Below are 21,221 nucleotides of genomic sequence, written 5' to 3'. Positions count from 1 at the left end.
GGGTTTGCGATCTCCATGGTGCTGTCCAACATTGTGGTGCGTTTGTGACAGCTGTGGAGGAGCCAGGCTGCGGCAGATGAGCTGTTGCCAGGTCGCTGTTTATGGAGCCGATTACCTTTAGTTAAATGAGTGGCATTAGCTATCGTAGCTGTCCGTGTGTTGTTGTGTGCCTTTCATGGCCAATTGGCCTAAGCAAGTGCATATTTGTCTCCTAGCAGCTTTCTGCTAATTGAATTGTTTTTTCAGTGATATTCACATCAGTTTTGTTCATTTTAATGCATTGATTAAGCTCAGCACCCTAAGATTATTATTTTATATGATTATATGATTTTCAGTGTCCCTCTAGGCATGGGGGGGGGCATAAATTCATACATAGACATGGACTTTCAAGTATGAGCCTTTTGACCACTTGCACAAAATGAGGCATGTTTTTAAATTTATGGAAGCTAATTTGGGAGATCTTGGTATGTTTATATAATTGCTGATCAATTTTTGAGTGTTTTTGAGACTTTTCCATAAATATTTCACAGCAGTGACGATGCAATAATGAAAAATATCATCAACACAGTTGTTAATACAGTACTGTTGTCTGTGTGTCTGCAGCTATCCATACAGTGAGGACTGCAGTCAGGGCAAGCAGTACATGAATACGCGATGCCCTGCCTGGTGTGACCGCATCCTCATGTCCACATCTGCGAGAGACCTGGTCTTAAAGGTCAGTCCAGTGTAAACTACACCTGAAATACACTTAATCTTGAAACTAACTACAAATACACCATGCAGCCACAGCTCTTGTATCATTTTATTGAATTAAATCTACTGTCATAGACAAACTACCTTATTGTTTCTTCTCAGATATGGTAATATACATTGAATTTGGAATATAATTAACCAGGTTTTGTTTTTGTTTTTTTTTTATAATTTTTCATATTTGGCAATGTACTTCACACCATGAGACATTGGAGAATTTGATGTTATGGATCACATGAGTACATTTATTTTACCCATTTTCATTAAAGTTAGATTGTTAAATTATACCAGAAGCACAGTGTAAGCACACTTACATTGATTAAATAATAAGTTAACCACAGTAAAACCAGAACACAGTTTTTAGATTGATTGTCTTGTTTTAGCCACCTCTTTACCTCTGCCCATCCTCATCCTTTACCTCAGTACATTTTGAAAGTGATTTTAGTGAGCATGATTTTTGTGAGATTGTAGGGCTTGTTGTCCTCTCAGTCAGTGAAATCAGTTTAAACAGTATTACTATTCTGACTCCTTAACTTTGGTCTGTCTAGCTGCATCCCTGTGCTTTTCCATATTTCCCTCACCACAAACTCTTTTTCTCTGTCTCTTCTTTGGTTATCCATACTGTGCCAGGCTCACAGATGGAGCTGGTGCTGTATGTGTAAGCTTTCATCTGCCATGCTAAGCTCATAGTCCACACTGGCAGTATATTCAGGCCTGCTCTTATAGAGTGCCAGGCGTGCATATCTGCTTTATAAAGCTTCATAAGTCTCCATAGAGCTGGGCAGATCTCTGTCCCTCTGGCTGCTCTCTCAGGGCAAGAGCCATGCTTACCTTCACCAGAACAGTAAACTCCAATCTGTTTATCCATCTATCTGCACCTCTCTCTCTCTCTCTCTCTCTCTCTCTCTCTCTCTCTCTCCATCTCCCCCCCTCTCTCTCTGTCTCTCTCTCACTCTCTCTCTCTCCTTTCTTTCTTCTTTCTTTCTTTGTTTCTTTCTTTCTCTCTCTCTCTCTCTCTCTGGCTTTAACTGTCCATTCAAATGCGGTGATTGGTTTGGCAGTAATGTCACGTGGATGACATTTTTACACAGGAATAACTTTGCTTTGTACCACTGTCTATGTGTAAGGGGCTGTTTGGCAAATAGTAATATTAAAGAGATTACACAAGAAATATAATAATTATCATATTATCATAAATGTCACCAGAATTTTTTTTAATACATGGTGAAATAAAAGGAGCCTTTTAGCACTTTACTTGCCATGACACCAAGTGTGACAAGCTGTGCCATCATATGTAAAGGACTTCAGACTTTCTTACTGTTTAATGGGCTCATTTTCCTTATTTTTTTAAATAAAGGAATTTAATATATTATATAAAAGCTGTTAATCTCTCACGTCAGACCATATATATAAATTAAGTCTGTTTTGAAATTATTGTTTTTGTGAGGTCAGTAAAACCAAACCTTGTCTGTACCAGGTTAGCCCTTCCCCATTCACTTTGACGTTATAAGAAGTGTTTCAACTTGGACTGCTTTTGCTGGAGTGCAGACAATTAGAACAGAGATTGTTTACATATATCAGTCTTAAAGGCAGTTTAATTATAAGTTTTTGGTACATAAACCTACACAAACATCGTAAGTGGACCTGTAGGAAATGGGCCCTTTAACGCTCTGGGGTCTAAGGGCATTTTCTTGATTTTAGCATGTATTCTTAAATGCGCCTTTAAAGACATATGACATGATACCCACATGTTGTATATCATCTCTCTCTATACTGAGGCCCTTTTGACCAAGAGTACTGTGATAATTCGGCCCTAAATCTGAAAAAGTGAAGTCCGGTTTTAGAAATTCTTATGAAGAATTTCTAAAACCAATTCTTATTATCTCTTGTGAAAACATAGCTTTACTCATGTGGACGAATTGTTTTAGTAATTGAAATGGGTTTACCAAAGTCTTCACAGAAGTCGTGGAATGTATGAATAAAATAGAGATATATGTTATCCTCATCACTGCTTTCCAAACCGCTTTGTACAGAGTATGTATACACTATTTCACGTCTGTGTCTGAGGCAACTGAATGAAAAATGAAAGGTTTTCGATGAGATGGGTAGTGATTAGTGATTTCCTGAGTGTCCATTGGTCAGTTTCACATAAAATATAGACAGACACGCAAATCCACCAATTGCAGGCAAGAGGCAGGTGACTGATTATTATGCATTGAGTCCTTGTGAGCGGAGTAGTGTCACAGTATTATCAAAAAAGAAGGAGGGTTACATCACAGAAACACAGATGCACACAGAGAGCCAGCCAGTTAATGCCACACTTTGTTTTCTTAACACCCATTAAGGGGCCCAGGCACACTCCCTTAATACTTAATTTGGATATCTTCAATAAGCTTCTGGTGTACTGCCCCCTCCTCTTCTCTCTCTCGCTCTGTAATGCATAAGCGTTACAGATTGTTGAGACATGGGCCCGTAAACAGCGCCGTACGCAGCGTCATCTATCATGCTGTGCTCCGTTAACTCTGTGCCGTGTTATTTTCTGCTTGCCGAGCCCTAACACGCCGCAGGTCTGCCGGCAGCGGCAGCCTGAGCAGCTTCCCTGCTCCACACCGTAATGAAGGCTCAGTCAAGCGCACGCCGCCGCAGCTACGGCCCCCACTGTCATTTGTTTATCTGTCTAAAGATTACGCAGCCCGAAAATCCACAATTTTATGCTGCCTTTGTAAATTATCAAGTCTCTTTTTGATGAATGTATCTGGGCTGTGGGAGGCAGAGGCTCAGGGTGGCGCGTGCACGTGGGGAGGTTGAAACGTAACCCTGAGATGGAAAGGTAGTCCGTGTGTGCAAGTGCAAGGTTGACCTGTACGCTTCTTTGTTACTGGTTTGAAGTTCATTCAGAAATTATTTTTCACACCTAAATCATACCATTTCCGAAGCTCTCTTGGTCTTTTGTCATTTATTTTGAGCAGCAGCACACCTCACCAAACTCAGACAGGCTGACTGTAATGTTCTACTTTCTGAGCATGAGCGTATTCAAAAAGCCTTTAGTTCAGCTAGAAAACCATAATCTAAATCATACAAACATTCTCTACTTTCTATTTTATGGAACGAGATCTACTGACATAAATGGACTGACATACTAAACATAATGTATTTTAATTTTTTTGGTATTTATTTTTTTCTTCTCAGTTATGGTAATCTCTTTATTTGTTCAATAAACAAAATAACCACGGTTTTCATTCATTTGTTCATTTTATTCAAAAACCCATTTATCAAAGAAGAAAATATCTGCTTGTTTAAGCCCTTTAAACTCCTCAGTTAATGCGTTTATCATTTACTGTTTTTACTTTACTGGCTTTTTAATTGTTTTCCTGTTTTTCGTATTGTTCACAGCCAGAGACTGATGAGAAATCGATAACCTATGACAATATTGGACCTAATGTCTGTATGGGGGACCACAAGGTGTGTATTCTCTGTCTTTGTGCTTTATCTCTGAATATGTTTGTGTGTGGGAGAGAAAGCTGTCCAAATGACATTGTGGGAGCATTATGATTCATCACCTAGGCAGTGGTGTGTCTAGGGGTGCCTGGGGTCACACCAATCCCCACAGAAATTTGATTGGCCACCATGTATACTCCTCCACTGAAGCTGGTAGTTGATTGGTTGTTAGTTTCTCAATACTGTATAATTGGGTATCGTCCGTCACTTTATGTAGGACATCAAAGTCAGGGGTCGTATTCTACAGGCAGGTCCTCATTCTGAATCTTTTCACGCATTTAGTTTCAAACTACATGACTTGAAAAATTTGTGAGAAACAATGCAACCTGACTATTCCCTATGATTTAACTAGCTAACTTAAAATGTAATTTTTATTAACTAAATATCACGTCTAAATTATTTCAAATAAATAAGATCTCTTGCCAATAGCTTTATTTTGAAGTTTCCTTCAGCCAAGGTGCTTCAAAGCAGTGAAGACCACAGGACATGGAAAAAAGTTTTTAAATGTCATTACATGTTGTTTCAAGTGAAATATTATTTATAAATGCTATTAACTATAAATACTATAAACATTTTTATATTTTTTCCTTAAAGATTTTTTGTGTTCTATAACTTTTTAAAACTATCTTTAATTATTAAATCAAACAAGACCCCAAGTCAGCTCTTATATGTAAAACCCTGAAGACTGCAGGGCATCTGTTAGAGCTCTATCTAAGTAACTCTCTCATTGGAGACTTCAGAAGCTTAACTGAAGGTCTGATGTGTTTTGTGAGGAAGAACATCACTTTAGGCCTTTTGGAAGTCCATGACTGACTGTGAATACTAGTGGTAGTCTGACCAGTGCTTTTGTCAGTTGTATAAAAAATGGAAAGCGGCAGCAGCTCTTCACTTAAAGTATCATTATGAAACTGACACAAGGTAGAATATGTTACTGTCTTTTACAAGCTTCATATGTCTCTGTTTGATTTAGAATTGCCAAAAATGTTATTGTGAGTCACCATTAACATAACGCGAACAAACTATTCGAATCACATAGCAGGAATATGCACTCATGTTTTTCCTCGTTTTTAACAGAATTTTGACATTTATGGCGTGAGCTGAAGGGGTAGATCAATAGTCACCACTGGAAATAGGAATGGACACTGTATACAGATGGATGTTGTATCTGTGTGTGAGAGAGTAAGTGTTGATTTATGTTTTGTGTGTGTGTATTTTGCAGCCTGTTTTCCTGTCCTTTCGATTAACAACGGGGGCAGGTAAACCTAATGCACATAAGCACAAGTGTTGTGTCGTGCAGTGATGTGGTAAATATTTTCTTTTATTATTATTTTTGCTTTTTTAATCATTTTTCTATCGCTTTATACTACTACTGTTAGAGGTCTTTGTAAAATCCTTGTGTTCACACTGTGTGAATGTGTGTGTGCCTTGATTGACCAGGGAAATGGTGCCAAAGGGTGGAGAGGATTTCATGACAAGCGCCCCTGTGAGAAACTCTGAGACAGTTGGACAGACACACACACACTCACACTCACTCACAGAAGACCCAGTTAAGACTTTTCAGCAGGACTGACCAGTCGTAGTGAAACAAGTGCATGCCGTCACGCCAATAGAAATGGCAGATTGTATCCATGCGTTCTTCACAATCAAGGACCCACAATCAAGAACACTCACAGTTCATACATGGACACATACTCTCACACACTGCTAATGCAATCTTAATTTGGGACACTCTCTCGATGGACAATCCCTTCCAACTTCCATGGCCTCTCTCAGAATACCAAGACAACACAAAGGACAACTCTTCTTACATGTCATAGCCTTGTTGCCAAAACTCTAATAGAAATTGAGAAGTACTACATATTTTAAAGACCATACTTGCAATTTTTAGGTATGCCTCTACATTATAGGAGCTACTTCCATATCATGTGTAAGATGTTTTAAAAAGTGCAATGCAAAAAAAAGTTGTTGTATTTGTATAGTGTTAGGTTTATTTGTACATTGGATTATTACATAGTGGTGTTGATGGTTTTTAGTGCTGTTTTTCCTTCTCTTTGACCAGATTTTGTGGTCACCCTGTGTTAGACTAGATAGGTATTTTCAGTTCATTTGAAAGAATTGCATTATTTTCCTTTCTCTTTTTTCTTTTCTTTTTTCCATTTTGGATGATTTGATTTGTCGCTGACTCGTGTGCGTAACACACACTGCCATGCCTCTGACATCCGCCGAGTCTCATTTTTTACTGTACTTTTTAAAGAGATAATTTATGATTCTTACCAAAATTGTTATGCTGAAATACGAATACGAGACAGCTGCTTTGGGTGTTCTATCAGCCAACACAACTGAATAGTTATATCAAGAAAGGAAAAAAAAAACATCATCTGAAGTGCACCTTTTTCAGTCATATGACTTATATAGCCTATCAAAGCTATTTTAACCAGTGCCATAAGACCATGCAAAGTATATAAGATATTGTTTCATATAGCAGTCTCACTTGGTTATTTCATTATTATTCTTATTCTAACTTATTTCTGTGTAATAATATTACGGTTCTGAATGTGATGTTTTAGGTAGGCTTGGGTATCTTTAAAAAATGTACTTTTGTTTTCTTCTTTATTTTTGTTACTGCATCATGGTGCCAAGTATTGTACACAGATCTGAGTGTGGGTTAACATGCCATTTGTGCAGTGGGGTAGGAAGACAAGGCTCTAAATGAAAACCAGAGGTGGGTAGAGTAGCCTAATTCCATACTAAAGCAAAGTACTGTCAGTTCTATGAAATAATGACTCGGGTAGAAGGAAAAGTACCTTTCAAACAGAAGTAGAGAAGTAGCAGGTTAAAAAACTACTTAAGTACTGAGTAGCTAATAGAACGGCAGTGGAACAACTTACTACATACAGCATCTATTAGCATAGGAACTGAGGTTTCTCTGTTCTCTTTTTGGGGTCCTAATGGGCCTAAACAAGCTGAACCTCAAACTTCAGAGTAAAACAGTACAGATGATGTTACCAACCTAGCTTAATAAAATAAAACAGAAAGGAATTGGTAACTGAATGTTAAAGGCTGAAGTAGAACTGAGTAAAAAGATTCCTTCCACAAAAATACTCGAGCGGAAGTGAAAGTATTATAATTAAAAATGCTCAGGAAAGTACAGATTTATCAAAGTACTACTCGACACACATAAAAGATGGTTTTGAGGGGTTCTTAAGTAAAGTTTTGAAAATGTTTCTGTAAAGCACCAAAAAAGGATTCTTCTGTTGTAACAAGCTCAACACCATAACAATAGCAGAACCCTTTTTGGTGCTACATGGAACCATTTACAACAAGGTTTTATACCTGTACAACACGTTCTCCATCAATCTGAAGAGCGATTTTACCGTGTACAGAACCATTTAAGCAGAAAATGGTTCTATATAGCGCTCATAGTTCTCAGTAGAATCACTGCCTTGTACTAAAGAACCCTTGAACCACCTTTTTACATGAAACGAAGTAAACGTAACTAGTTACTACCCACCTCTTTTAAAAACACAGAGAGAAGATCTTTTGGATTGCCCATGTAGGCTTGCTTGCTAGGTTGCAGATCATCGCCTCGTTAGTGCTTTGAGTAGCAGAGGCTGCTGAGGAAACGGCCGCCACGTTTCTTTCTCTTGATTTCAATGTACTACACTACAGAGTTCACGGATCCTGTGGAGCCGTTACATTGATGATGGATTGTTTGTGTTATTTTATTTTATTCTTTCTCATTTAAATCACCATAAGTGGGAACGATAGCCTGTGTGGTCTCGGCAGTGATGTGCTTAGACGAACCTGCTCGTTAAACGTTAACTCTTTCTTCTTCCTTCGCTCACTGCCTCCTGTAAAGCACACAGAAATGGAGCTCCGTGGATGCCGTGACCTCCTCAAGCAATAAAAACCCATTAGACCTGAGTGACTGCCTGTGTCTTATTACTGCTCTGCTGCTATCGCCCGTCTTAAACGCACACTAATCTGCTGCCCGGAACACCCAACGTGCAGGCCTCGTGTCCTGATTTCTGCAAGATCGGGCTAATAAGATGACCAGTCATGGCTAGCCCGCGGCCTCAGTCACTAATTGGTTTCGTGTAACGATTGTAATGCGTGAAATGCACTTTGTTTCGCTTATCAGTCATCTGAATAGCTTTTGACCCGATTTGTGTGAGAAAATCGAAAAGCTCAATAGATGCTCTTCAGCGTTATGAACAGTGGCCAACATGGATCAGACGTCTCAGTGTAAGAGCACTGATCTACGATCAGGACATGGAATCTTATTCAGCGTTCGATAGAAAGCTTAAGCTCATCCTAGATCAGTGTTTCTTTTAGTTTGTATTTGCGGCGAAAAACGAAGTTAACATAACCTATTATTGCCCACAGTGTTGTTTATTTTATTCCCTTTAGTTCAGATGTTGTCGGAGCCTTGACACAAACCTGACGATTTTTTTCGAATTAATCAAACCATACAGCTAAAAACTGGTTTTTATACGAAATTAATCGTATTAAATTCAGTGATGGCACTACTCATTTTAACAAAACAACTGGACACCTGAATATGATAGAGATAAAAGTATGAAACTGACGTAATCAAAAAAGAATGGATACTGTTATATGTTTGTCCAAAATATAACTATACAAAATGTGATCATTTTAGACCAATCGGGGTAAGTTACGTGTTGTTTTTCCATCATTCTAAATTTGGACGTGAACGTGTTGAGCTTCATTAAAAGGCTGATGTTTCAGGTCCACTAAAAGAAACAGCGGTGAGTCAGGCTGTGAATGCCGTCGTCTCTAAAGCCGTGCTATACATTCACCTATACGTGTTCTATACATTTGCCATCGAAATGGCAACCGTGAGAGGAAAAAATCCGCGCCTGCTTGTCGTTACCTTTTTATGAGATTCAACCATTTCACATAGCATCTCATAACCTGTTGCACTATGACTGGCTTTAATGGGCCGTGCAAATTTGTTGCAAATGTTACAGTATTTTTACATTTCAATGCAGAAAGTTTTTAAAAAGGTAATTATCCATCAGTTTGTAGTACAGCTGTAATAGTCCCACCCTGCGGTCTGCACAACGAACACATTTAAACCATAAAATCAATTTCAACTTACTGTGTAACACATTTTATGAAACAAGCTTGCTGTGTATACAGTTTATAATATAAATAATATAAAGCTGCTAAATTATGCTAGCATGATGTAGGATCAGTCCCGATTATAAAAGCAAGAGAGGCTGTCAAATCATTTTTCCCACTTGAGCAAATTTAGCTCACTGTATTAAAAAAAAACAAAAAACAAAAAACAAGCAGCTTTAAAAAGGTACATAACCTGGTTAACTTGAAAGTTTGAATTCACTGAACTGAATTCGTGTTTTACATTTTTAATTTATTAGATTTGATTACTTGTTTAAGTTTAAAAGCTGCTTTTTTAATACAGTGATGGCAAATCCTAGCAAGTATCATTCATTGAGACAATGTTTTAATGAAGTGAAATCTACCGAGACATTTTTAAAATATGTTAAATAATTTATTGATCATACAAAGGTCTTCTTCCTTCAGCACGGAAGCAATAATATTCTCTTATTTCAATACTTAACGCTCCATCTGTATCTATTTTTTTGTGGTGGATGGTAAAACATAAAGTCCTTCAAAATGAAACTAATCAGCTGTAGAGGACACTGTTAAAACAAAGGCTATTTACATCATCATTTACAACACTGGACATGTAGAAGACTGAACTGGAGAACTTGGCGAAGTAGTTAGGCTCCGTTATCCTGCCACAGCTGCAGGCCAAGGAGGGGGCAGTGGAGGGGGGGTGACTGATAAAGTCGCCATGTCCATTCCTGGCGGTTTAATAACATAATTTAATCCGTACAAAATATATACATCTCACTTACACTTGCATGTGTACAACACATTGCATTGGCATCAGCAGAACAGCGCAGCGCATACCCTGCTTTACTTTAGAGAGCAGTGCACATTCTGCTTTAGGAAAACAGCGCATACCCTGCTTAACTTTAGCTTCAGGACAGCAAAGCATGCCCTGCTGCACTGTAGGAGAGCAGTGTACACCCTGCTTCACTGTAGGAGAGCAGTGTACACCCTGCTTCACTGTAGGAGAGCAGTGTACACCCTGCTGCACTGTAGAGGTGCAGTGAACTCCCTGCTTCACTGTAGGAGAGCAGTGTGCACCCTGCTGTATTGTAGGAGAGCAGTGTATAGCCTGCTTCACTGTAGGAGAGCAGTGTACACCCTGATGTACTGTAAGACAGCAGCGCATACCCTGCTGTACTGTAGGGAAGCAGTGTACACCCTGCTGCACTGTAGAAGAGCAGTGCACACCCTGCTGTACTGTAGGGGAGCAGTGTACACCCTGCTGTACTGTAGGGGAGCAGCGCATACCCTGCTGTACTGTAGGGAAGCAGTGTACACCCTGCTGCACTGTAGGGGAGCAGTGTACACCCTGCTTCACTGTAAGACAGCAGTGCACACCCTGATGTTCTGTAAGACAGCAGTGCACACCCTGATGTTCTGTAAGACAGCAGTGCACACCCTGCTGTACTGTATGACAGCAGTGCGCACACTGCTGTACTGTAGGGAAGCAGTGCGCACCCTGCTGCACTGTAGAAGAGCAGTGCACACCCTGCTGTACTGTAGGGGAGCAGTATATACCCTGCTGCACTGTAGGAGATCAGTGTATACCCTGCTGTACTGTAGGAGAGCAGTGTATACCCTGCTGTACTGTAAGAGAGCAGTGTACACCTTGCTGTACTGTAAGAGAGCAGTGTGCACCCTGCTGTACTGTAAGAGAGCAGTGTGCACCCTGTTTTAGGCCGCAGACTGAGATTCAAGTCTCTGCTGAGCTCTGAGTCACAATGCATCCGAGCTGTTGCTGCACGGGCTGACAAGGGCAACACTCGAGGCCTTGTGCTTTTTTAGCAGTCTTGTTATTTTTTCATCATCTGAATTGGGGTCCAGAGGTTTGTTGTACTCATCATCGTCCTCGTTGTCCGAGCTCTCCTTCATCTTCTCCGTCTCAGAGTCATGCTTCTTCTTGGCCGTGGCCATTTCTGCTGCATGCTTCTTCCTCCACTTGGTCCTGCGGTTCTGAAACCACACCTGAGGACAGAAGAGCAGAACCCAGTCACACACCTGCACCTGCACCTTCAGCCTCACTTACAGCTGCAAACAGCTGCAGGAGGATTTCTGTCATGCTGTTGGAAGTGCTGAAACCTGATGTTATTAGTGAGATGATGTTAATAAATTACCTAAAAAAAATAACAATGGTAGTAAAATTACAGAATTAAATGTTTTTGTTTTGATGGTTTTAGCACTTCAACAACACACTACTGTTCTTTTGGTTAATAATAATAATGCTAATAATGATAATAATAATACACTCCTAAAGCACATGTGTGAAAACAACACATTCTGTTTCTAACCAGACATATCAATGTGTTCATTTGGAGAGACACATTTTGTGTTACTATTAAATCAGAAAATATGACATAAAAAGTGTTCAAATGTGTAACATTTAGTTAGTGTTTTGTTATTTAACACGTCACTTTTTAAAGTGTAATAACAATAATAATAAAACTATGACAACAACAATAATAATAACAATAATAGTAATATTAATTTTATATTATATACAGGGGTAAAGCACTTGGATGTAAAATCTTAAATTCTCGCACAGTCCTCTGGTTCTATTAAATTAACCCAGACTAATAACCACCAAAACCTGTTTTTTTTTCTTTTGAGACTGCACATGTCAGGCTTTAATGGCGCGGATTCAAGCGTTATTCCTCTTTAAAGTGAGATGTGTACCTTCACTTGGCTCTCGGTCATTCCCAGTGAGTAGGCGAGCCGCGCTCTCTCCGGACCGGCCAGGTATTTGGTCTGCTCGAAAGTTTTCTCCAGGGCGAAAATCTGCTGTCCTGAGAAAGTTGGTCTGGAGTGTTTCTTCTTGCCGTCTTTGTCCAGCAATAAGTTCGTTTGGGCTGAAAGGGATGAAATAATTCTTCCTCAGTGAATGCGATTTTAGAGAAGGAGGGCGTTTATAGAGTTCAGTAAAAAACTAATGAAAAGTATGTATCTAAAATGTGTTAAAACTAATAAAAAGTATACATCTAAAATGTATTAAAACTAATAAAAAGTATGTATCTAAAATGTATTAAAACTAATAAAAAGTATATATCTAAAATGTATTAAAACTAATAAAAAGTATGTATCTAAAATGTATTAAAACTAATAAAAAGTATGTATATAGAGTTTAATAAAAACTTTAATAAAGTTTAATAAAAACTATGGCCAGAGAACGTCGACTTTACATTCAAAATTCTCCCAGTACAAACATCATTTTAAACCAAATGTTGTCATTAGCACGATTTAAACCCACTGGGGGTCATTCACCAGTAACTTCCTAAGTTTTTTCTTAAATGTGTTTTTGAGAAAGGTCCTAAGAAAAAGTCTACGCGAGATTCACGACGTGTTAAAGCGCAGAACTGTTGCACCTTTGTGCTCTTAAGTGTGTGTAGATTCTGTTCTTAAATAAGAACAAATCCCAAATAAGAAAACACTGGTGACTCTCAGAATCCTCGTGAAAACTGTGTAAGTGGGTTTTAAGAAGAAATTTCTTCTTACGAACGGATGGTGAACGAGGCCCAATATTTCCAAAAAAACACATGAATAAACCCAGAGCTCCCAATATACATACTGTGTATTATTCGCTTTATAATTTATTAGAGTGATATAACATTTACATTCAATAGTAGAGACGAGGTGTTTTACACTTGTCCTGTAGTTGTAGTTTAGAAGCAGTTATTAAAATGTGGGCCTCGTTTCCTCTATAAGCAGCTGTATGGTTTCACTACAAATTAGGCTAAAGTTCTCTCTAGAAGTCAGATTTCCTCTGCGTGTCTAGTTCTACAGTTTCCTCTAGTAAATGTAATTTATAGACCGCTAAATAGATTTCTATAAAAATAAAAAACAAAAAAGAAGACAAGAATAAATGAATAAAAGTTTTTGAGAATATGAAGCGGAAGGACAGAAACACGTACCTGGACAGGGCACTCTCGGGTCCCTCCACGGGGAGCCCTGCATCACTCCAGGCCAGAATATGGGCGCGCGGCCGGGCAGTTCTGCCAGGGGTTTGGGGCATCTGGCCATGGCTGCAGGGCTCAGGTACATCCCCGCTGAGCCCGCCAGGCCGCCGATCCGGGGGAAGCCCGAGAGCAGCTGTCCCGCCGCGCCGATGGGCCGGCCGAGGATGTCGCTAATCCCGTGCGGCGTCCCCAGCGGGATCTGCGAGTTCAGGCTGGAGAGCGAGGCCGGAGCCTTGAAGCCCGCCGGGTTCTGCAGCGCGTATGGGAACAGCGAGCTCTTCATCTCGGTCATGTTGTGCAGCGCGGCCAGCGGCGTGCTGCTCAGCACGAAAGCGCTCTGCCTGTTAGCATCCATTTGCCCCACAGCTAACATTTGTAAGCATGAGCCGCAGAGGGAGCACGGAAACAAACAAACAAACGAACAGAAATAAATAATTAAAAAGTACACGAAGTTGTGACAGGCAGCCGGTGAGAGCGGTGCTACACGACACGGCCGAACTTGTTGAGGTTATCCAAGCAGGAGCAGTCTAGAGAAATGGAGCTGGAGAGAAAGTTTCAGAGTCCAGTGTCTGTGCCCGAGGCTCGGGCGAGATCCGCCGGTCAGTCCGCCTTTCTCCGCTCGCTGAAGGAGAGTCAGCCGGTCAGCCTGTGCTTTTACTCTGTTTTTAACTGCGAGAATTTAACTCTCTCTCTCTTTTTCTGATTCTCTCTCGCTCTTCTTTCCTTCTGCTTCGCTCATTCTCTCTCACTCTCTCTCACTGTCTCCGTGGACGCGTTGATAACCGCCTACCATTGGACAAGGCCGAGCGCGACCGTCTCCCATTGGTCGCAGCCCACGAGTCCCCGCTCTGTGATTGGCTGATGAAGAGCGGGCTCATTTGCATGCGCGTCACTCGAACAGTCGGCGCGTCTTCAGTGAGACGCTGACGGTGAGGCGGAGTGAAATTTCACTGTTTCAGGATTTAACAAAAAAAAGAGAGAGACAGGTTTACTTTATGAGCCATTACCGCTGACAATGTAAGTACATTAACCTCGATACGAACGCGCTGTATGACCGTTTCATTGTCTTTAATGAAGTGAGGGAAGGAGAGTGAGTGTATCTTCAGCGCTCATATCTGCACGCCGAGCTTTCTGTTTATATTTCTGTCTAATTCAAGAGGATGACACCCCGCAAATGAGGAAGAACAATCGATTTAGAACAACGCATAAATAAAGAATATGCATTTTTGGAGATCCAGCGGTTGAGGTCAAACGAAGTAATTGATTTATTGCTGTAAGTTTGTAATGACTGTGTGAAACTGTGCTCGATGTTCTCGCTATACAACTCTTCTCACTTGATTCCGGGCCATTCGCCCTGATCCCATCTTCCTGATCCCATCTTCCTCATCACGCTGGCGACAAGCGTAAAATCACATTAGATGTGCGGTTACAAACTTCACTCTCTCCGCGCTTCAGCACCCGACCTGAGCCTGAGCGCTGAGCACTGCAGTACATGACCGGTCTGAGCACTTATTAGTGTTTTTGTTTTCTTTCACCACATTATTATTATTATTATTATTATTATTATAATCGTACTCTGAGAGCTCACTCAGCTCTGATCTTCCTGCTCTATGAGCGGATAGAGGAGTGAAATATGACCGTGTACAAATTTAAAAGCACACAAGGCAGAAATCATTTGAGCATGAATTAAAATTCACAGAAAGGAGCATTTATTATCGGAAATATGACAATAATTACACACACTCTATTATATTTTAATTTACGCGCTTAATCATCTGGTAGTTTAATTTTATTGCAACAAAGTCAGTAGTAGTAAAGAACACTTGTGAGATGAGAATATGAAATGATGAAAGCAATGATTTAACACACCTGTTAACGTCTCACCTCCGCTAAGATTTAACCACTACTTATTGTTATATATATTATATATATTTATAAGTGTTATATATATATATATATATATATATACATATACAGTGCAACATTTATGAACAAATAAAAACAATAATAAATGTATCTGCTTTATTGCTTTATGTCCACTGTGTGAAATAAAATATTTGAACGGCTCACAATTCCTCTACACTGCTGATTTAAAAAAAAAGAAAGGAAAACGTTTGCGATGCGACCAGTAATGTTATAGAAATACATGAAAACACAAAATAAATATTTTACTGACTTACACTCAGAAGAACAACATTTAAAAAACATTTTTGTTTTGACTTGATGTTCGCAGGCCTAAACTTATGATACTAATGTAATTCAATAATTAATTCATTAATTCATTTATTTCAGCGGTAGCGAATTGAACGAACGCATTAGAACTTAACGTTACGACAAACACACAGTCTCCGCTGAAGAAGCCGCTGCAGCGCAAGAGCTGATTCCGTTCCTGCACACGACGAGAGGAGGAAGATGATGAAGAAGAAGATTATGATGATGAAGATGATGATAATGGTAATAATGATGATGGTGATGGTGCTGGAGATACAAAAACAGTACACAGAATAAAGACCACACACACACACACACACACACTGCACCTTCACAAAACTTTACCGTGAGTTAGAATAGACAATAAACCACTTTACACAATTAATAAATAAACTTCATTCGTTCGTTCATTCATTCATTCATTCATTCATTCACTTAAATGCAGAAATGTGGTCTTAAGACTCACTTATCATTATTATTATTATTATTGTTGTTGTTGTTGGTGGTGGTGTGATGGTGGTAGTGTTATACCAATTGTTTTATTTTCACTAAATTCTATAAATCACAATAAAGCAATTGTATTTGTTATTTTAATTACCAGCATAATACAAATGTCTTCTAATAGGAACACAGAGCTACAAATATAACTACTACTGCTACTATTAATAGTATAACTACTATAATAATAATAATAATAATAATAATGTAGCTTGTATAGTTCTTGCGAAGCTGAAGTGTAGAAAATACTTCACATGATTTGAGACTGAAGGTACTGAAAGCGATCACGAGCTTTTGTTTTCTGATGTTAATCTATGCAGTGAACTCATAATAAATCTTCAACTATTTAAAAGATCTTTATGTCTCAGAGACAGGCACCGGCTCTGCTACTTAACTTTTACTTAACTTTAAGTTATTTCTAGGATTTTAGAGCCCCCCAGTGGTAAAATGTGCAATGTGGCAACAGTTAAAAAATGACAAACTCATGACTCGTTAAAATCACATCTGTATGATTTTTATAGCCCTTCATTTTCAGACTAATCAGACATTTCAGTAGGATTTTAGCCCGCATTACTGCTTACATTAGTGCTGAGATGACTCAAAAGAGAAAGCTGTTCACAACATAACTGAAGAAAATAAATGAAATGAAAAAGAAAGTCTTCACAAATAATGGAGAAAGTAATTTACACTCCCATTGTGGAGACTTATATTCAGGGGAAAGAGAAAAGGAGAAAGACCACCATGAACAATGGACAGCCCACCATTACTAATTAAAAAATGAACCATTGGGATTGTATGACTTACAAACTGAAAATGTGTCTATACTGAATTAATGAACTGTGGTGTCTTTAAGTCTCTGGATTATGTGAAACGGACATAAATAAAATGGAGCTTGCAGTGAATGAAAACCGCTTGTATTGATCCAAAGAAAATTCCACCTCAGTGAAACCAAATAAATTCCTCTGAAATGTTTGTAAATTGTTTCATCAACAATTGAACTTTATGCTGAGGTAATAAAGTGTGTGTAAACTGACTCTGCTCTGTTTGACTGAATGGAAATGTGGCATAATTAATTAAATTCATACAACGATTTATTTTTGGAGTATAAGTTAAGTAACTGCTGTTCTGCATCATGGAAAATTAGAAGATTTTCTTAAAAGATCAGTCATGTTGCCCCCAAAAGACCGTCTTTTTTTGTGCTATGCCTTACACTCTGTTTTGTAGCATTAACCTTCAGTGAAATGTGCTGAGGTGACGTATAGGCTATCATGTGTTGTTTGCCAAAATCTCGAGATAAGTGCTGGCCTACTGTCTGGCTTTTCGCCAAATGCTAGTTTCCTGAGACTAAATTGTGTTGGCCAGTGTTGATTTGAAACAGATCTCTTAATTACAGTCTGTTTAGCCTTATAGACACTATAAACAATAAATTACCTCTGAATTACTTGGCAGTTAGAAAACAGAAACATCAGTGGCAGGTGTCCCAGGGGTTCATTAATTAACCTGATTTTGGGGACAGATGCTGTCCGTGCTGACCAGTACCCTGGAGAGCAAACTGCATTCCATTCAGTGCAATCCGACCTCACAGATACTGTGTACTGAAGAGAACACAACTGCCCACCGTCGAGCTGCCAGTAAATCCTGCTGAGGTAATAGTGCCACCCAGTGGCCAGACCATGCAAGTGCACTACTTAAATCTACACACTATACACATTAGATCTGGAAAAAGGTGTAGCTGTATTACATTAATACAAATAGTACCAAAGGTCACTCAGTCTCTCAGAGTCAGGTGATGTTATCTGATGATAGTATCCAAAGATATGTTTTACATATTGTAGCTGAAAATGAAAAAACAAAAAAAACAAAACAACAACCAACCAACCACACAAACAATTTCATTCTTTTTTCCCATTTTTTTTTATTTTCATTTTTTCTATATAATTTGAGCTCAGCAGCTGTCCTCTACACTGTGTGAATTTCATAATGATTGGACCAACAAAAAATGCTCCAAAAGTACTTGGAATAAAATCTCTACATTATCTTAATCAAAAAGTTTTCTTGTCACCCCATACATGCTGTCTGATATTTTCTGCTTTAGATTTGCTGCCACATTTTCAGCTGAATGAAATATTTAGGTCAACAGAGAGGTTCTGTCTTGAATTGTACTGAAGAGACAAAACAAGTCTCTACCACAGTCTTGAACCGAACCATGTCCATATGTCTCTAAAATAACTGACTGCTTTATTTTGGGCATGCCTTATTTATTTACTTATTTATTTATAATGTCAATCCATTCATGCCGAACAACTAAATATAGTATGATAAGGAAAAACAGAACAGTGTTGAGTGGTCTAAAATGATCAATTTTTGTTTGTTTTGTTCTGTTTAACCTTGAATGAACATCGTTGTTTTGTTACAAAAACAGTATCCAGTGTGTCCTAAAGACTGGACCTGATAAATTAAGTGCTAAAAAACAGCTTTTTGTTAGCATATAGTTTCATCAGGTCTAAAAAAATCTTCAGATTTGTACTCAGGTAAGCCAAAGGGGCACATGAACCAAAGCAAACTGAACATTTCACATATGAACATTTAAATTAATGTTATTAACAGCAGAGTTATAGAAAAGTCATTAATGGCTGGAGTGTCACCAAAAAAGAGAGAAAGAAAATCTCATATTCATACCCATCAGCAAAAGCCCCCTGCACTACACTCCAGACACTGTGTTTCTTCTGGCTGGCCCCAGCTGGGGACAGTGACTGAGCCTTTTTAGATGACCAGCAATGTCAAATATGTGTTTTGCAAGTTCAGACCTTGTTTATAATGTATGGTTAAAGTAGGAGAAGAGACTGTATGACTGTAGTAGGGAAGAGAACTGAGAACTTGGGCTAGAGTTCTTGAGGGCTTCTGCTTTATGCTAGAAATCTGACCCCCGACGAACAGAGATATGATTAACACTGGGGGCCCGCAAATAATTCTGAGAAATTCTAAACGACCGTTGTGACTGGCAGAAAAAAAAAAACTAATTTGTCATTGTGTTTCAGCTGATCATAATTCTGACTCTCTCCACGTTTTTCCTAAACATCCATTTCATTTTCTCCTCAAGTCACTGCTAACATTGGCCACATTTGTGCCCAAGCGCCAATCACTTAATGATCCGGCCTCCTCTCGTTCTCATCTCATCTTGATGCAGCAAAATGTGTGGGGACACCACCATTAACACAAAGTTTTTTTCATGATAACGCGCAAAAACATTAGATGTTAGTAGGCAAATATTATATCTTCAAATATTTATGTCTTAACGCGTAAACCTCTAAAGGACATTCCATTTTGCTGCTACTGGGAGATCAGTATTTCTTCTTGGGAAGTGTACTGCCACTTGCTGGTAACAAGTGGTGAGGTGCTCAAGATACAGCTAATGTTCCATGAAAACATCAAATGAAAACAGGGTCTGAAATATCCAGTATTTTGTCTAGGTATACGCAAAACAATGGGTAAACATTCTTGATTTCTTTCTTTAAACCAACTTGGTTCCACTGGAAGTCTTTTAAGCACTGTATTTCCTTCAGAAAGGCATATTTAGTTTGTTAGTGTAGTATGTTGATGAACAATGTTATGCTATTAATGAGATGCTATTTCAGAGATGTAAAAGATGGCAAAGTTGTCACTGTGTTCTGTGGTATACAGCCTTATTGGTCACTCAATAAGCTAAGTGATTCCAGGAAGGGTTATATTTTCTCGCAAACATTGAAAGTAAGCAAACAGCTTGCCTGCAGCAGTGTTTACAGTAGCCTGGGTAATGCTGGTTTAATTACAGTGTTTTAGAGACATTAAATCAAAGACTCCATGCTTCCTCCATGCAATGCAGCTCTAAAAGCATTTCACAGTTTATCCATTATTTACTGGCTAAGGGAGGTATCTGATGGTTATAGAAACATTAGGCTATGCTATAAAACTACCATAAAAACTGCCATGACTGCAATTCAAGACATTTTTGTATATAAAAAAATATTCCATCTGGTCCTGGTTCCCCCACTGAAAGTTGCCTTCTCCTGAACATGAACTCACCCTTACATCATTTTTCTTTACTGATGAGATAGGCTGACTGTAACTGTTAGGCGAGTGCCTCACAGTATCATGGATAATTCAATAGTACGTCCAGCCTGCCTTCACACTGACTCAGGCTTTCGTTGTAGGTTGTAATTTTTATTATGGACATGCATATACACTAATCAGCCATAGCATTAAAAACACCTCATTGTTTCTACACTCATTGTTCATTTTATCAGCTTCACTTACCACATAGGAGCACTTTGTAGTTCTACAATTACAAACGGTAGTCCATCTGTTTCTCTGCATACTTTGTTAGCCCCTTTTACCCTGTTCCTCAATTGTCAGGACCCCCACAGGACCACCACAGAGCAAGTATTATTTGGGTAGTGGATCATTCTCAGCAGTACAGTTATAATGGCGTGATTAGTGAGTGGATCAGACCCAGCAATGCTGATGGAGATTTTAAAAACCTCGGTTTTAAGGCTGGGCTGAAAATAGTCCACCAACCAGAAATAACTAGCCAACAGCATCCTGTAGGCAGCATTCTGTGACCACTGATGAAGGGCTAGAGGATGACTAATGCAAACTGTCAAACAACAGATGAGCTACTGTCTTCGACTTTACATCTACAAGGTAGACCAACAAGGTAGGTGTGTCTAATAGAGTGCACAGTGAGTGGACACAGTGTTTAAAAACTCCAGCAGCGCTGCTGTGTCTGATCCACTTGTACCACCACAACACACACTAACACACCACTACCACATCAGTGTCACTGCAGTGCTGAGAATGATCCACCACTTGCTCTGTGGTGGTCCTGTGGGATTCTGACCATTGAAGAACAGGGTAAAAGGGGGCTAACAAAGTATGCAGAGAAACAGATGGACCACAATCTGTAATTGTAGAACCACGAAGTGAAACAATGTGGTAAGTGAAGCTGACTAGAAATAACCACTAGTTATTTCACAATTGCATTTTATGAGCACACTTCCTCTCTGGGGCACTGACAACCATAGGTGTATGTACACCAACGATTAATCCTTTGATTCACTAAATAGCTCACAGTACACAATGATTTTGGCAAAACGTAGAAGCTGAATAATCCAT

At 39.1% G+C, this 21,221-nt stretch overlaps 2 protein-coding genes across 3 annotated transcripts in view; one reads left to right on the top strand and one right to left on the bottom strand.

The window, feature by feature from the left end:
• Positions 1–8,172, top strand: part of LOC118810646 (inositol polyphosphate-5-phosphatase A) — a 169,643-nt gene extending 161,471 nt beyond the window's left edge. The window contains exons 13-16 of one of the 2 annotated variants that reach the window (XM_036574585.1): positions 604–715; positions 4,144–4,212; positions 5,468–5,552; positions 5,681–8,172. In XM_036574585.1, coding sequence (XP_036430478.1) covers positions 604–715; positions 4,144–4,212; positions 5,468–5,548 — 262 coding nt within the window. In that variant the 3' untranslated portion in view covers positions 5,549–5,552; positions 5,681–8,172. The remainder of the gene's footprint in view (positions 1–603; positions 716–4,143; positions 4,213–5,467; positions 5,553–5,680) is intronic. The other variant, XM_036574584.1, reaches the window with a different exon arrangement.
• Positions 8,173–9,768: 1,596 nt separating this feature from the next.
• On the bottom strand, positions 9,769–14,102 carry nkx6.2 (NK6 homeobox 2). Its single transcript, XM_036574583.1, has 3 exons — positions 13,317–14,102; positions 12,085–12,257; positions 9,769–11,376 (listed from the first exon to the last, which is right to left on the bottom strand). Exons 1-3 carry the CDS (start codon positions 13,732–13,734, stop codon positions 11,128–11,130), a joined length of 840 nt encoding a protein of 279 aa, XP_036430476.1. The 5' UTR covers positions 13,735–14,102; the 3' UTR covers positions 9,769–11,127.
• Positions 14,103–21,221: the final 7,119 nt, after the last annotated feature.

This window comes from Colossoma macropomum, unplaced genomic scaffold, assembly GCF_904425465.1.
Source record: "Colossoma macropomum unplaced genomic scaffold, Colossoma_macropomum, whole genome shotgun sequence".
Taxonomy (NCBI): domain Eukaryota; kingdom Metazoa; phylum Chordata; class Actinopteri; order Characiformes; family Serrasalmidae; genus Colossoma; species Colossoma macropomum.
The sequence above is the reverse complement of the archived record's forward strand: the minus strand, read 5'-3'. Positions and strand labels throughout refer to the sequence as shown.